The sequence below is a fragment of the Oryctolagus cuniculus genome, chromosome 16 (genome assembly GCF_964237555.1).
Source record: "Oryctolagus cuniculus chromosome 16, mOryCun1.1, whole genome shotgun sequence".
Taxonomy (NCBI): domain Eukaryota; kingdom Metazoa; phylum Chordata; class Mammalia; order Lagomorpha; family Leporidae; genus Oryctolagus; species Oryctolagus cuniculus.
Genome location: NC_091447.1, coordinates 22,237,038 through 22,253,545, shown reverse-complemented (window position 1 = coordinate 22,253,545; position 16,508 = coordinate 22,237,038). Strand labels below are relative to the sequence as shown.

Below are 16,508 nucleotides of genomic sequence, written 5' to 3'. Positions count from 1 at the left end.
CTGGGTCTCCCCAGCCCCTCCCCTGTCACCTGTGAGCACAGGATGCAGACACTCACCTGGTCCCCAGGCTCAGACTCATACTCATCGAACCCGCAGGCGTCGAAGTAGTGAGGGAAGGGCTCAGACCAGCCGTCCTCCGTGCAGTTCCGGCTCACCACCCCCATGTCTGCAGGGAACAGAGAACTCCGTGAGCATGGTGATGACCTGGAAGGGCCCTGGAATTCACCTGCACAAATGACTTCTTACAGAGGAATTCCTGGAGACCTACATGCCCGGCTGGGAAGCACGGGGACTGGAGGTGCAAGAAATCAGTCACTGTGGGGCCAGCGTGGTCGCGTGGCAGGTAAATCTGCCACCCACGACACCAGCAGCCCATATGGGCTCCAGCTGCTCCACTCCTGATCCAGCTCTCTGCTCGGGGCCTGGCAAAGCAACAGAGGATGGCCCAAGTGCTTGGGCCCCTGCACCCACATGGGAGACCCAGAAGAAGCTCCTCTGCAGACTCCTGGCTTCGGCCTGGCCCAGCGCTGGCCACTGAGGCCAGCAGATGGAAGATCTCTCTCCCTCTCTCTTTGTAACTCTGACTTTTGAATAAATAAATAAATCTTTATTAAAAAAAAAAATCAGTGACTGCTGATGCCGCCCAACTCAGCCATTATGGAGGATGCTGGGGGGAGGGGCAAGGGACAAACGGCACTCTTACCCAAGCATGAGGGGGCTGCACCTGCCAAGGTGAACATGGCTGCATGCCCTGCCCCCCACTCTGGGAAAGACCTGCGCCCTGGCCAATGCTTCTCAGTGCCAAGGTGCAGAAGCATCACCTGGGAGCTCGATCACAAATGCAGATTCTAGACCTGGCCCCAGGGGTCTCCTCCAGCCCTGCTAGGTGGGCACCAGAATTTCATGAGGGGACAGTGAGGGGCAGGCCCTAGGCAGCCTTGAGACCGCGGCTATGGGCAGTGCTTCCCTCGGAACAGCCACGACCTCACGCACCAGCCAGAGTTTAGTCAGCAAGGGCCTCACCTCTGCTGACCCAGTGCCGGAGCCTAAGATCACATGTAGGCTTAAAAAAAAAAACACAGGGAACAAGGGTTGTCTTTAATAGGTTAAGGTCAGGTCAATTTCCTGTCACTAATTTCCTTCAGCTTCTTTTGATCCAAGTTTAAGGGCATTTTGTGGGACATCAAGGAGGCGGGCCCAGTCGTGGCCACTCCAGGCATCACTTGCTGGCTACAGGGTAGAGTCCAAGCCGGTTCCCGCCCTGCTTGGGGCTGTTCCAGGCTTTAGTGATTGCTCACTTCCTTCTCCCTTCACCCACTGGTCTGTAAGGGGGTGGGGATGCTAATGTCTGGGAAGGTGGGAGAACAAGCAGCCCCCTTTCCTTCAGGCAGCCCCTGAGTGTGGCCCTGGATGGGCTCCCTGGGAGTTCACCTGCTGTATTGGGACCCAAGAGGATGGGTCTTGCCTCCACCAGATTCCGTGACCTGGGAACGGTGTAAAACAAGGGGCATCTGCAGAGGAGGGGCTCCAGCACCCACACTGCTGGACAAGCCCTCCCCTCTGGGCCCCAGCCATCTCTGGGCAGCTCGCAAAGGAAGCTGGGTGAGCACTGGGTCGCAGGAGATGCCCGGCAGGAGGCTGAGGCCAGGAGAGGAGGCCCCTCTGCTTCTCCAGCCTGCATCCTTGCTGGTGGAGTGGGGAGACCAAAGGCCAGTTCTCTTTAGCCACAGGAGTCAGAAACACGCCAGGAAGACGTAGGGAAGCAGCAGGGACAAGGGGTCCCCTGCTGGAGAGGAGATTCCCAGCCGAGTGCGAGAACAGCGTCCATTCCTCCTGAGATCCCGAATCCCACGGCACAGGAAGGAGGGAGTTTGGCAGGCCCGGGCAGAGCATCGGAGCTCACTTCTGTCCCACGGTTCCCTGCCAAATGGCCCAGTCTTCCAGCCAGTCCGTCTCGAGCTGCCACTGGCAACGTCCCTCCAAGTGCCTCCCAACATTTCCTGCAGAAACCCCGGCCAAGTCCCCCCGCCACCCACCCAGGGTGCAGGAAGAGGACAGGCAGGCTGCTCTGGAAAATGATTTTGTAAAAAAACGTGACCGAGAGGGAAAAGCCATTTCCTTTCTTTTATTTTTCTTCTTTTTTCTCGCTCTTTTTTGACAACACAGTGTAGGCTCAGAACACTATAGGCCTTTTTGTTCCAGAGCTATTTGGTGACTATTATTCAGACAGAACTCTCTAGAAGAGCAGGCTGTAGGCTGTCAAAAACCTGCAGCGACTGCGCCCACTTGGTGAGGCTGTTTTGCCCCCAGCAGCTTCAAAGGAGCATGGAATTTTAGGGTGATCATCCCCAAAGTGGGTGCCGGCTGGGAGACCGGGCAGCTAGGCTCCTTCTCAGGCCCCAGCCCAGCCCACTAAATCAGAGCCTCTGGGGACGAGGCCCAGGAATCTGCATTCTAACAAGCCCACAAGGCAACGGCAAAACACAAGCACAGTGTGAGAACCTCTGCCCTACGCGTCGGGGTTCAAAACCATCAGGGAGCGACTGATCCAGTTCTTTTCCCTAGGGTCCCAAAGGGCTCCCCTGAATTCGCACGAAAGCATTTCAAGACGTTTCTGAAAAATGTAATTAAAGGATGTTTATTTTGGTACGAAAAAAGTTTTGAGATCCGTGCTTCTGTAGGGTCTTCAAAAAGTTCATGGGAAAATGCGTGTTACGACAAAACCACGCCTGGATGTCAATATTTTTGGCACCAAAATAAACTTATCTTTTCATCCCAACTTGCCATGACTGTTCTGAGCTGCACCCAAACACAGGATGTGCTGGGCACGGAAGTGCAGTCTTCCACGGAGACCACCTGGGACTTTACCAGAAAGAAAAGGGGACTGACCTAAGTAAGAAGGCAGAGTCACAGAGGGAGAGGGGCATGGCCGGGCCTGGGACCCCAAGCTCACAGTCAGCAGACGCCCACCCGCCCCGCCAGCCTGGCCCCTTACCCGCGAGATCCAAAGAGGTGCTCTCGGCAAAATCAAACTCTCCTGTAAAACACGAGGTGGGCGTGCGTCAGGGCACGGCTGCTCACGGCACATGCTCCAAGGCCAAGGCTGACCCAGGCATGCAGTGTTGCACACACACCAGCCCCAGCCTCCCCGACACCGGCCAGCACCATGCTCGCCGGGTCTGCACTTCTGCGGTGCTCAGCAGGCAAAGGGGCACCCTCACGGGGAAGGCAGGCCTCGGGGGGTAGAGAGGAATGGGAGAGAATGAGAAAGGAAGACAGGGCCTTTTCAGGAGGCGGGCCAAGAATGGCAACGGGGGTCCGGGCCTGGAGGTTGCTTCCTAGGGGCTCAACCCTCCGACCAGGCCTCTGGACCTGCTGCACCTTCAGCCTCGGACACTTCTCTGCCCTTCGCTTTGCTCTCATTGCCTCCCTCTTCTGAGGCCCAATCCTTGCCTTCAAGAAAGCCCATTCCCCCCCACCTCAACATCCTGTTTCTAAGGCCCAGCTGACGCTGCACCTCCTCCAGGAAGCCTCTCCTGACCTCTTAGCTATTCTGCCTACGAGGTGCATCATTCGGTCTCTCATGTCCTCTTGTTTGATGCCCCTTCCGGCTTCTCAGCCACTGGGGACAGCACTCTGGATGTCACTCAAGCGCTCAGGCGTCTGTGTGCACACATGTGTGGCTTGGCTTCTAAGCCCTGTGCTCCTGAACACGCGTGTGAGCGCCCTGAGCTGAAATCGTCCACCTTCCCATGCCCCCCACTGCAGAGTGACCAAGTCAGGGAGTGGCAGGGGAAACCGACCCCAGTGAGCGCTCATTCCACCTCCACTGGACCCCAGCAGCCGGAACCTGGACCCTCCCTGGGCAGGGCCCCTGCTGGATGGACAGACAGACATTTGGACAGTGGTCTGTCCTCAACAAGGTGCCTCTTACCGATGGTATCTGTCTCCCAGGCTGAAAGAGAAAGAGAAAGAGCAGAGGTGAGCAGGTGGGCTGGCGTCAGGGTCGCCGTCACCCATGCCCCCAACACTGGAGAGAAGCCTGCTGGGGACTACCAGCTGGGGGTGGGACCGGCCCCGGACACCTCCATGTCACCTCCACCTCCAAAAACGCACAGAGGCAACTGAGAGGAGGAGGGAGGGGTTGGAGCCGCTGCACCCCGCATCTCCTGCTCCATTCTGCCCGGCTAAGTGGGCTGGGATCTTCCATCCTCTGCCTTCTCAGCGTTGAAAGCAAGTCTCACCCCGAGGTAGAGAGAGCAGCCAGCGAGCGGAGGTGCCAATGGCCCTGCTCTAATGAGCCATTAGGAAGCAGGTGTAAAAGACAGGCTCCCCGGGCCCCTGCCAGAGGGAGGAGGCTGTTGGCAAGAGCGCATCTTAAGGAGGCTTTTTGCACTTTGGATTCGTTCTGCCTTTTGTGGCCGTGGCTGATGAGAAGCCATCTTAGCGTGGAAACTGACCCACAGTAGACACTAAGGAGAAAACGAGTGATGAAGGCAACCCAGGATGGGGGAAGCCAGCATGCTGGTCTCTGCAGGCATGAACTGGGAATCAGCCTAACTCACTGCTGCCGCCTCTCACTCCCGGCCGCCAGTCTCCCCTTTCAAATTCACGCAGGGCTCTGGTGTCAGCCCTGGGAGGAAGTCTGGAGGTGGGAGGTACAGCTGGTGTCCCGAAGGGATGTGGGGCATGGCAGATGAACTCTGCCTTCTCTGGTCTTGGGATGGAGCACAGATGGGTGCTGGGGCCCCCAAGGTGCACTACTGTCTCTCTCTGCTGCCTCCTGCAAGCCCCTCTCCACCCCCAGGGCAGAGGTAAGGGGGCTTCGGGCAGCTTGGACAGGACACGGGACTCCACCGCTGGAAGCACATGTGCCTGAGCCTTAGGCCAGGGGAGAGGAAACAGAGACCAGGCCACAAGGGCCTTGTGCACAGACACACAGCACCCAGGCCCTGGTACCCTTAGGAGGCCCCGCCCTCCAGCCTCTGCACCAAGGTGCACCCAGGGCCCAAGATGACCGCAAGTGCTTCCCAGTACACCCCTGCCTGAGGCCATCCCCACCAGCCATCCCTGCCCAGCCCAAGCTCCGTGCCCTCAGCGAGCTGCTCTGCCTCTCTCGACACCCATGCGGGCTGGACCGGCCAGACCCCAGCCAGATGTCAGCCGGCCAGACCCCAGCCAGACGTCAGCCGGCCAGACCCCAGCCAGACGTCAGCCGGCCAGGAAGAGCCCACCTAACTCACACGCAAAGAAGCCATCCGCAGCCCAGCTTCCCCCAGACCCCTTAGCCCTGGTGATCTCTGGGCAGGACACTGCCTTCTCCACTCTGCCCCACATCCCCCCGGCCACCTCATAACTCCCCAGTCACTCAGGGGTCACAGGATCTCTCCACAGCTCTTCAGAGACACCGAGGAGGCTGCACACAGACACGCAGGAGGCTGCACACCTGTCCCTGGCCAGCATCTGCAAGCCCCTGCGCCCAGGTCCTCTCCCTGGGCAGCCCCTGACTCCTGAGCCCTCACAGCTGCCTCTGGGTGGCAGGGACCCCGGCGTGCAACCTGACGCAGGCAGTCGCGAGTGTACACGGCCCACCGGGAGGGCCAGGCCTGGGTGAGTGGGTGTGTGAGTGTGGACGTGGGTGAGCCTCCTTCACTCATCCTGCTAGCGGGTGCCTCACTGCGTGTCCTGTGCACACGTCCCTCCAGTGACAGTGGTGACAATGCCCGCTAACACTCACTGCCGGGTACTGGAAGTGTGACAGGTGCTGCATGATGTGACAGCCACACGCAGGGCTGCACTTCACCCAGAGACCCTGGGGGGTGTCCAGAGCAGGGGCCCAGCGGAGGGGCGCACTGCCTGGCTCAGGTGCCCGGCCTCGCCCTCACCTTTCACCATGTGCTCTCACGTGCAGCTGGGTGCTGCGTCAGGGGAGCGTCGCATGCTCCCATGTGCAGGAGCGCCCCCAGCATGTGAGCTCCAGAACTGGGAATGTCTGCCCAGACACCAGCCCCACCTTGCTGCTTCCTCCCTGGGGGGCCTGGGGCCCAGCACAGGGAGAGGCTGGACAGAGGTGGGTGCAGCAACTCTGGACTGAACCCACCTTGGTCAGGGTTGAAGATTCGGAAGAGTTCGGGGCAGCTGACCAGGACCATCTCACCCACGTGCGCAGGCTTCCAACATGTGATGTTGTCCCACATCCCAGGGCAGCCTGTGGGCAGAGAACCACGGTGAGCACACATGTACACCACACACATCTATCACATGCATACACACACACCACAGGAGTACACACCACAGCGCTCATCATATACGTGTGTGCCCATTGTACACCCTGTAGATACCACACCACACACACCCGTGTATGCATATATACCACAGTGCACACACTTGCACCAATGTACCATACATGTACACACATGCACACCACACATGTGCATCACACCATACATACTGTGTACATATAAGCATGGTAGAACACATCACAATGCACATATACCACACAAACACACACCATATTCACACAGACCATATACACACAACAAATGCACAACATACATACATGTACATGTATGTAAACACATACCACATGGTGCACATGTAACACATACTACATGTGTATGCATATACATGTGCACTGCACAAACACTACAGACATACCATACGCATTACTATATACTCTCCACAAAACACACACATGTATACACACAGGTGCCCTTGTCCACTCCACCCACAGCAATTAGAAGTTCTCGGAGTGCTCAGCACCCTCAGTCCTGTGACACGGCACCTACAGCCCCTGCTCTGCAGCCTCAGCACCCCACTGCTCACTCTTCACCCAGCACATGGGCAGTGGTTGAAGCCACAGGCTGAGCATTAAGCCAGGGAAAGGGCAAGGGGTGAGAAGAGCATGGAGGAGGGGGCCCCAGGACCCCACATGGACAGGGTGGGCTGAGGAGGGGCATGCAGTGATGCAACCAGAGACAGAGGAGGGTGAAAGTGAGGAGGCGCCTGCAAGGGACAGCGGGTGGCTGCCAGCATCCCACCTCCCCGGGCTGCCGTGAGGAGTCACAAGCTCACGTGTGGGAAGCTCTCTGAACAGTGCCAGGCCCACCTCCTGCATGCTCACGGTGTTATCAGCGGTAATTTTATTATTTCACTAAGGTGCCCCTGGGAGTCATTCCCCTGAGAGAGGTCTACCCAGGTGTGCAGACGGCGCGGAGCCCTGCAGGTGCGCTCACAGCCTGTGGAAGCAGCCGTCAGGTCCCGGAAGTCACCGGGGCAGGTGCTAAGCAGTGGGGAGGGTCAGGGTAGACCTGATAAAGCTCAAGGTCTCTCTACTGGGGCCCGTGACTTCTGGGCACGGTTTGGAACCAGAAGCAAGCACAACTTCTGGGTGCAGAAAACCCTGTTTCTCAGAATTCAGCCCTCACTGTTCGGATTCACCTCCAGTCACACTGGCCAGTGGCAACCTGCTTGTGCAATGACAGCTAGGGAGCTGGAAGCAAGGCTGAAAGCCCTGAGCACGATGCACAGGGAAGGGAGCCGGGTCCCAGGTCTCACAGCAGTAGGCTCCTGTCTATTCACACAGCAGGACAGCCAGCACACCCTTGCCTGTGACGTCACGTCCGTGAAAGACACTCAACAGCCCGTCTTTGGCCAGCACAGCCCATGTGCACCGTGGAATGGCTGTGGATCCTGGCTATGTCTGGCTCAAGCCCTGGGAGTCCCAGCTGACAGATGCTCCCTTAATGCAGAACATGAGGATCTGGCACAGCCAGCTGCGGCTGCCAGCTGACGTTGCTGGGGTCAAGGGGCCACGTTAGATAGAGCGGGCAGGGTCATGAGGTTGGAGGGACATGAAGGAAGTGGGGCCAAGCAGGGGTGGCAGGAGGTGGGGGCGCTCCTGGCTGGAGGTCAGAGGCGCAGCCTCTCATCAACAGTTTTCTGAGCACCCTCTGCACACCACAGACCACCCTGGCACTGAGGCCACAGGTGCGGGGAAAACAATACCGTGACATTGACATTTGAGGGCAGAGTGAGGGGAAGGGCAGGGACTGCACCAGGAGCCCCCAGTCTTGTTCTCCAGTCTCCACCCTGACTCATGCTTCCTGGGGTGCAGAGCGGAGGCGGCCTGCCTCTGGCTACTCCTGACTTTGACTGACCAGAGCTCAAACCTGGACCAGAGATTCCCCTGGGAACTGCTGACCCCTCAGTGATGGCTGAGAGTGGCAAGGGGTGCTTTCCAGGGGGCGTCCTCCAAGGACCCCCCAACCCCGATCTCATGGGCTGAGAACGCTCAAACTGTGCCTCGTCAGTCATGTCCCCTCGTCATGTCCCTTGCCATGGTCCCTCCTCAGTTCTGATGGCAGCACCCGGGCCAGGGGAGGTGGGGAGAGTGCCTGGAGCTCATAGCTCTCTACCTGCTCCTCTGGCTACATCCCTGGGGTCACAGGAAGCCCTCGGCTGCCCACTGGCCTGGTGCACATTTCTCCTGCCATCACCTCCTCTCAACCCAACCCTGGTGAGAGGAAATCTCGTCTCCCACCCCTTCTGGCCTCAGGGACCTTGGAGCGGAATCCTCCCAGGAGGCCTTCCCCCTGTGCTTAGGAGGGTGGGAGCTGAGCTCCTGAGAGCGCCTTGAGGTTTCTAATTAAGGACAGGGATGTGGCTTCCTTCCTCTCGCACAGAATGTGCCCAGCTTCCACAGCCCCACGGACTCCGCACCCCGCTCTCCCCTGGGAGTGGAAGATGTCAAGATGCCCGTCTCCTTCTCCCCTCCTCTGTTCACCCCTTTCTTCTTCCCACTGTCTCCCTTCCTCTTATTCACTCGTGTATTTGAGAAGCAGTGAGTGCCGGTGATGAGTCAGGCTGCTGAGCAATGCAGCGGGGGGAGAGAGACCTACTCGCTGCCCTGCAGAGCCCGCAGGCTGGGTCACGTTCATGATCTTGGGCTTTATGCTACAGGCTAGGAGAATGCACTGGGCAGGGAGCTCATTTCCCATCGCTGCTGTAAATCGACTGCACACTTGCTGCTTTCAAATGGCACAACCATACGGTTCTGCGGTCACAAGTCCCAAAAGGGTCTCACAGGCTGAAGCAAAGGAGCCAGCAGCCCTGCGGTCCTCCTGGGCCATCTTGGGGAGGATCCGCCTTCCTGCCAGTTCCAGGCTGCTCCCATTCCTTGGCTAGTGGCCCCTTCCTCTCTTCAAAGACAGCAACTTATCCTCACTCCCTCTCTTTCTCTAGTTCTCCTGCCTCCTTCTTTCCTTCACAAAGACCCTCGTGATCATCCTGGGCCCACCCAAATACCCCAGGCCAGTTTCCCATCTGGAGAGCCTCACATAAGTTGCATCTGCAAAGTTCCTTTAGCCATGTAAGGGGACGCTTTCCCAGGTCTCAGGGGTTAGGAAGGGGCATCAGGGGCGTAAGGGGGCTACAGAGAATTACTCCACCTGATGAGAGGAGTTGAAAGACAAGGAGTCACATGACCTGGTTTGCTGGCTTAAGGACAACGGGATATTTCAGGAACTGAAGCAGTTAGGACGCCGCTCGGGTTGCCCGCGTCCCGTATCACAGGGCCCAGGTTTGAGTTCTGGCTCTGCTCCCATTTCCAGCTTCCTGCTAACGTGCACCAGGCAGCAGGCCAGGGCACCCATGGAGGAGACCCGGATCAAGTTCCTGGCACCTGCCTTCAGCCTGGCCCAGCCCCAGCCATGGAGAGCATCTGGGAAGTGAATCAGTAGATGAGAGAACTCAGACTTTCAGAGAAATAAAAGACATCAAAAAAAAAAAAAAAAAAAAAAAACCAGAAAGAAAAGATAGCAAAGCAAATGTGGGAAGTCAGGTGAAGACAGGGCAGGGGAAAAGCGAAAGCTTGATTTTGAGCCAGAGCAGAAGTGGAAAGGAGGGCTGTGTAGAACAGAGCATGGGGGCAGACCAACAGGGCTAACTTAGGTGACAACTGGCGGGACATGGCAGGTGAGTGTGCCGGTGACCGCAGCACTGCGGTGTAGCAGGCTAAGCCTCTGCCTGCAATGCTGGCATCCCATATGGGTGCCTGTTCTTGTCCCGGCTGCCCCTCTTCCAATCTAGATCTCTGCTTATGGCCTGGGAAAGCAGTGGAAGATGGCCCAAGTGCTTGGGCTCCTGCACCTGCATGGGAGACCTGGAAGAAGCTCCTAGCTCCAGGTTTCGGATTGGCTCAGCTCCGGCCATTGTGGCGATTTGGGGGGGAGTGAACCAGCGGATAGAAAACTTTTCTCTCTGTCTCTCCCTCCCTCTGTCTGTAACTCTACCTCTCAAATAAATAAATAAAATCTTAAAAAACAAAACAAACAAACAAAACCCCAGAGACGGCAGTACTCACCCATATCACATGCGTGACTGAGTTTCTTATCTGTGGGAAGTGGGTGGAGTCCTGAACTGATCACCAAACACCCCTCCCAGGCTTCCAAGCCTCGCTCTCTCTTTCCTTTCTGTAACACCTTTGGGGGGCCACATGCTGAAGATGGCAGTGTTCCAAGATCAAAGGGACCTGGATCCCTGAATGACTGCAGAGTCCAGCAACCCCTACTAACCACACTAGCCTATGACATGCACAGGCAAGAAATCTTAGTGTGCTGACTCTGAGGTTTTAAGGTTGATTTGTTCCTGCACCATAGTCTAGGCTATCCTGACTAGAGACAAGCACTGAGGGAATCACCCAAGTTCCTGGCTTGAGTGGATGGATGGATGGATGGATGGATGGATGGATGATGGCTGGGCGGCTGGATAATAAATTGGTGGATGAAGGATGATGGATGGTGGAGGGATGGACAGATACATGGATGGGTGATGAATGAGTGGGTGATTGATGGATGATGGATGATGGATGACAGATGATGGACAGTGGGAAGGGCTGGGTGAGAAGTACATGGACAGGCCACTAGGCAGGTTAGAAATGGAGAGCTCAGCCCGGGATGAGACAATGCTAAGCAGATCCACATGGAGACAGCCGTCGAACAGGCAGTTTGATAAGTCTGGAGTGCAGGAGAGAAGTCAGCACTGGTTGGGGAAGAAGGCTGGGAGCGGTCAGCCCAGGGGTGCTGTGTGGGCCTCGGGTCTGGATGGTCTGTCTAGTGAACAAGCATGAATCAGAGGAGAGTGGAGGTCCGGCCCCAGCAGAAGAAGGAATGCTGACATTTAGAGGAAGAGTTGGCAAAGAAGACGAGGAGGGAAACCAGGACAGGCTGGTGACACAGCGGCCAGGAAGGCACGCTCCCGGAAGGAGCCAACGCCAAGCCTAGCAGGCCCCATTCCCCAGAGACCTCCACATTCTGGACAGCTCCCCAAACCTCTCAATCTGTCTCTCCCGTAATCCCCTGGCCCTGCTGGCTCAGTCTGCACAGCTCACCACGGTGGCACTCAGGCAGTGGAATTCAGTGCTGCTGGCCGGCAGGAGGGGGCAGGCAGTGCTGCGCATGCTCTCTGATCTGTGCCCACCTCGGGTCTTCTACAAAAAGTAGCCAACAGGCAGCTGGGCACTGTGGCAGAGGGAGGAACAGAGTCCACTCAGGCAGGTCGCACTGAGAGAGAATGCCAGAGCTATTAGCCTGCGACTGGAACGCAATCAGGTGCTAATCTCGTGTTGTCATGGCAATGAGCCTGTCCATTTCCACATTGTTCAAAACCCATGAGAGCAGGACGCTGAAGCGACTGAGACAAAGCCCGGGTCCTTCCTCTGAGAAGCCACTGGGGACGCTGGGGGTCTTGTTGGCACCAGGCCCCAGTTTAAGCACACAGCACAAGGGTAAGAAATGACTCCATGTGCTGAAATGGACTTTGCAGCCAGTATTTCTGTTCTGTTCGGTGAGGACTGGCTGTGAGCAGAGTGCTGGGGGATGGGAGGAGGACTAGTCGAAGGCAGAGGTCCTCAAAGCGGGGGCCCCGGATGGGCAGCACCACCTGGAGCCTGTCAGAAAGGCAGACGCAAAGGGCTGGTGCTCTGCACGGCAGGTGCAGCTGCAGCTTGCAGTGTGGCATCCCACATCAGAGCCGCCGTTCAAGCCCCAGTTGCTCCACTTCCTATCCAACTCCCTGCTAATGCACCTGGGAAAGCAGTGGAAGATAGCCCTGCCATCCACATGGGGGACCCAAATGGAGTTCCAGGCTCCTGGCTTTGGCCTGGCCCAGCTCTGGCTGTTGCAGCCATTTGGGAAGTGAACCAGTAGAGGGAGGCACCCTCTCTGCCTCTGCTTCTCCCTCTCTGTAGCTCTGCCTTTCAAACAAATAAATATTTTTTAAAAAGAAAGAAAGGAAGAAATGCAGATGCACAGGCTCCATCCAAGACCCACTGACTTGGGGTTTCTTGGGGGTGGTGCCAGCAGCTGTGCTTTAACAAGCACCAAAGCAGGAAAGGGCAGGTGTGGGAGAAAATGTAACCCTCTGTCAGGCTGGACATCAAGTCCTACCAGGAGTCAATTCCAGAGGGAGGGTCCCTGTGGTCACCTCCCCTACCCGTGCGTGGTACTTGTTCAGGCTCAGGGCAGCTGGGAGCCCAGATAAGAGGCTCATCCTACCCTAAGGTCTCCCCCTCCTGATCTGAGGCACGTGGCGCCCAGGGCAGGCTCTGAGACTGGGTCAGGACAGCAAAGAGCCAGCTTTCCCGATCCCCTGCAAACCTCGGCTCTCCTGCCCTGGCCCGGCTGCGACAGGACTCCCTCGTCACCTCCTCCTGAGTGTGGGGTCCCCGAGGGGACCACACTGCAGCTGCCCTGCTGACTCCAGGTTAGACTTCCAGGCTGGGCTCCCCAGGGCAAGCCAGATGGACAGCAGGGCCCAGTGGACAGAGCGATAGAGCTCAGGGCCACGCGCAGAGGAGACGCGGGTTCCCTGGCACTGCAGCCTTTCTGCCTGCCCATCTGGCCCCCGAGAACACCACCCCAGCAAGGACACTCCCAGGGCAGGCATTGGGCACAGCAGGGTTAAGCACCTCTTGGGACACGTGCATTCCATATCCGAGTGCCGGTTCAAGTCCTGGCTGCTCCCTGCCAATGCGCCTGCAAGGGCGGGGATGACGGCTCAAGTACTTGGGTCACTGCCACTGATGTGAGAGAAGTGGATGGAGTTCCAGGCTGCTGGCTTCAGCCTGACCCAGCCCCAGCTGCCGAGGGCATTTAGGGGTGAACCAGTGAATGGCAGATCTCTCTCTGTCTTTATCTCTCTTCCTCTCTCATTCTCCTTTTCAAATAAATAATACTTAAAAAAAAATAAAAGGTGCATGACCTCCTTGTGCCTCCATTTCCTCTTCTGTAAAATAGGGCTAACGACAGACCCAACCCCCTGGGCTGCCGTGGTGGAAGGACACCAGCACAGCACCAGCACAGCGCCTGGCACATGGGGAACTGATGGTCAATTAACATGCTGGCCGTGAACATGGTCCCCCTGGTGCTTCCGGAGCCCCAGAGCAAGGCAGAGTCACGGGCCTGGTGGCCCGGCTGGGCCCTCAGTCTCCTCGTCCCCACCTGATGCCCACCTTGGGCTTCTGGTCAATTTGCTCTCAGCTCTGCCCTGCAGAGCTCACTCTATGGCTCAAGGGAGGGGAATGGGGAAGACATGGGAGACCCTCTGCTCGGGCAGACTGTGGTCTGGGCACACAGGGTTAGAGGACAGCTCTTCCCTCACCTCTTGGAGAACCCTTCACTCCCTGTCACCCTGGCCACTGCTGTCCTCTCCACCGTGACCTCCGTGGGAGATGGACAGGGCCTGCACCTGCACCTGCACCCTGGGCCTTCAAGCCATAGCCCTTGCCTGTCCACCCACCCATCCCACACAGAGTTCCAGACACAGGGGTCGTCACTGCCCCCAAACGCCAGGCTCCTGCCTCCTGGCCTAGAATGTTCTCCCAGTGTCCTCCCTGTGTTCTCACCTGCCATCAGATGCTTGGCCACCCCGGGGCCTTGCTCGGGCCCTCAGCTCCAGTCTCACACCAGAACCACCTGGCTGCTTCCACACCCTCCGGGGACTCAGGGCCTGAGTTCCGCTCTCACTGACTGGACCGCATGCAGCCAGGCCTGAGAACCAAGGCTCTGGTCTCAACAGCGCCTTCGCCAGGAATCCCTCCTGATCCTCCCCACAGAGAGCACCTCGCTCCCTTGTCTCAGCCTGTCTGGGGGCGAGGCCTCTCCCGCCCCCCAACCCGGCATGGCCTGCTCCTCCCAGGACAGTGTCCCTCCCTACAGCCACCCCTCTCGCTTCTGCCATGATGCCCGGGAGCAAGCCTGCCTGGCTCGCTCTCAGCGCAGGGCATGACAGGCACGCACGAATTTCAGCTGTTCAAGGCTCAGCCTGCTGACCCGGCCCCACCTCCCACCCCCTCTTCACTTCCCTCCTGAACTCTTTCCTTGCTCAACCCCCAATGCACCTGAGACGTGTGATACAGGAACAAAGGTCCTGGAGCGAGGGCCAGTCACTGTCCTTGGGGCTCTGTGCCCCCACCCCCAGGCAGATATCTCAGCCGGCCTCCCCACCACCTCCACCCGTGTACCCTTTGGTGCTCCCTGCCTCGGTTTTCCTAGTTGGTGGGGCCCTGGTTAGGGTTGAGTAGGAGCTGAGCGAGAGGAAAAGCAGGCTGGCCAGGAGAAGCCCCGTTCGCTGAGCAGCCGCTGGCCGCCGAGCTCGGTCCACAGGGACCGATCCATTTAACGGGGCTGCAGATTAATCAAGTCTTTAAACAGATGGTGCTCAGAAGAGCTGGGAGCACCCAGAGGGGAAGTGGATCCCTCTAGCCCGGGCAGAGAGCCCCAGCCTCAGGCAAACAAGGAGCCAGTCCTGCCGCTGAGGCCTGTTGTGCTGCAGACGCCCCAGGATGGCCCCGGCCCCAAGTCTGACGCCCCCTCCCCGACTCCGACTCCGACTCCGGCAGGAAGCTGAGGGCACTTTGCCCCTGCAGGCCCTGGCTGCCCACCTGCAGGATGGGGGAGTCAGAGGGGCAGGGCTGGGGGAGGTGGTCTCGCCAGGGTGGTGCCACTCCCTTGGGATGTGTGAAATGTCCTCCGCAGGCATCTTCTTGTTCTTGGGGTCAGGGGGTGTGTCAGTACCAAAAGAGAGAAGGCAACGGATGGCCCCACCCCGCCCAAGGAGGAAGTAGCCCCCACCCACCCCCCAGTGCTCACAGCAGCCCCAGGAGCAGCACACCAGGGGCCTGTCACACTGAGGCTCCTCCTGTGCCTTCTCCTCTGGCTTCCAGTGGGATGAGCAGGAAGGTGTGTGTGGGTGGGGTGTCCCCACACTGCCTGCCCTGGGGCGACCAAGTGCTCTCCAGCACAGCCACCAGCAACAGCTGTGTCCCTGCTGCCGCAGGCCTGGGCTGCCTGCTAACGAGCTTTTTCACAGCCGCTGCCCAGCCCAGGCACCAGCATTGGCCCAGGCTTCAGAGCAGAGAAGGCAGCCGGACCCAGCCACCCAGACAAAGGCAGGCCAGCCCCACGGAGGGCAACCCCGTGTCACTCACTACCCCCAGGGGCAGCAGGTCCAGATCCCATTGTCCCACAGGCCCGTCCCCTGCAACTGGCTGGAGAATGCAGAACCGGCCCCCAAAGGATGTGCTGGGGCCGCTGGGTCTCCCCGAGCCCCTCCCCACTCCCCCAGCTTACCTGGGGAGGAATCGTTCAGGCCCAGCAGGTCATTGGCCCTCTGGATCTTCTCCAAGCACAGGGCTTGCTCCTTCTTGAAGATGCAGTCAGAGTGCATGGCAGTGGCCTGCAGGGACACAAGGGGTGGATGGTGGGAGGGGTCTAAGCTGGAGGAGCAGTGTCCTGGGGGTGGGGCCAGAGGCAGCAGGAACAGTTACAGAGAGACAGCAGGAGCCCTGATGTCCACTTTGTCAGCTCTTCTCACTCTACACGCAGCCTTAGGCAGAATGGGTTCCCTGCCAGGGTCTCGGTTTCGGGGTCTTTGTCACATGGGTAAAGACACAGCACCTTAGTGAGCGCGGGCACTACACTGGGTGTCCCAAGAGCTCTGTGAAGTCGCTCCTAGGCTTATCATTTCCCATGTTTGCAGATGGGACAACTCAAGAACAGAGGTGCTAAGTAACTTGCTGAAAAGCACATGGTTTAGAAGTCGGAGAGACACCCCAGGGCAAGTGCCGCACTCCAGGGGCGCAGACAAGCAAGGGAGTGCGAGGACAGGCTGAGCGTGTGCTCGCCACCTCCCCCCTCCACCCTCCACTGGGGCTCCTGGAGAGAGGCGCGCCCGCCCGCAGCAGCTGCAGGCAAAGCATCAGTGGTAGCCATGGTTTATTTACGGGAGAGGAAGCAGGTTCAGAGAGGTCATGAAACTCCAGCCCAGCTGGTGAGCAGCAGACGTGGATGCAAGCTCAGAGCCAAGTAACCGCACGGCCCCCATGCTCCCTTCACGAGAGCTGCCTCCCGAGGCTGGCACTGTAACTCAAAACCCCGGGCAGGGATGGCTCCAGAGGGGGCTGTCAGCCAGGGCACAGGCAGTCACAGGCATTGGGGCTGGCGACGGCC

The 16,508-nt window shown here is 58.4% G+C and overlaps 1 protein-coding gene across 5 annotated transcripts in view; it reads right to left on the bottom strand.

Annotated features, from left to right (window-relative positions):
• The window catches only part of ADCYAP1R1 (ADCYAP receptor type I), a 50,206-nt gene that overhangs the window by 23,979 nt on the left and 9,719 nt on the right, over window positions 1–16,508 (bottom strand). For all 5 annotated transcript variants that reach the window (XM_051852889.2, XM_051852891.2, XM_008261610.4 and 2 more), the window contains exons 3-7: window positions 15,630–15,735; window positions 6,101–6,208; window positions 3,935–3,955; window positions 2,996–3,037; window positions 57–166 (exon numbers count right to left, since the gene is read on the bottom strand). In XM_051852889.2, the coding sequence (XP_051708849.1) occupies window positions 57–166; window positions 2,996–3,037; window positions 3,935–3,955; window positions 6,101–6,208; window positions 15,630–15,735 (387 nt within the window). The remainder of the gene's footprint in view (window positions 1–56; window positions 167–2,995; window positions 3,038–3,934; window positions 3,956–6,100; window positions 6,209–15,629; window positions 15,736–16,508) is intronic.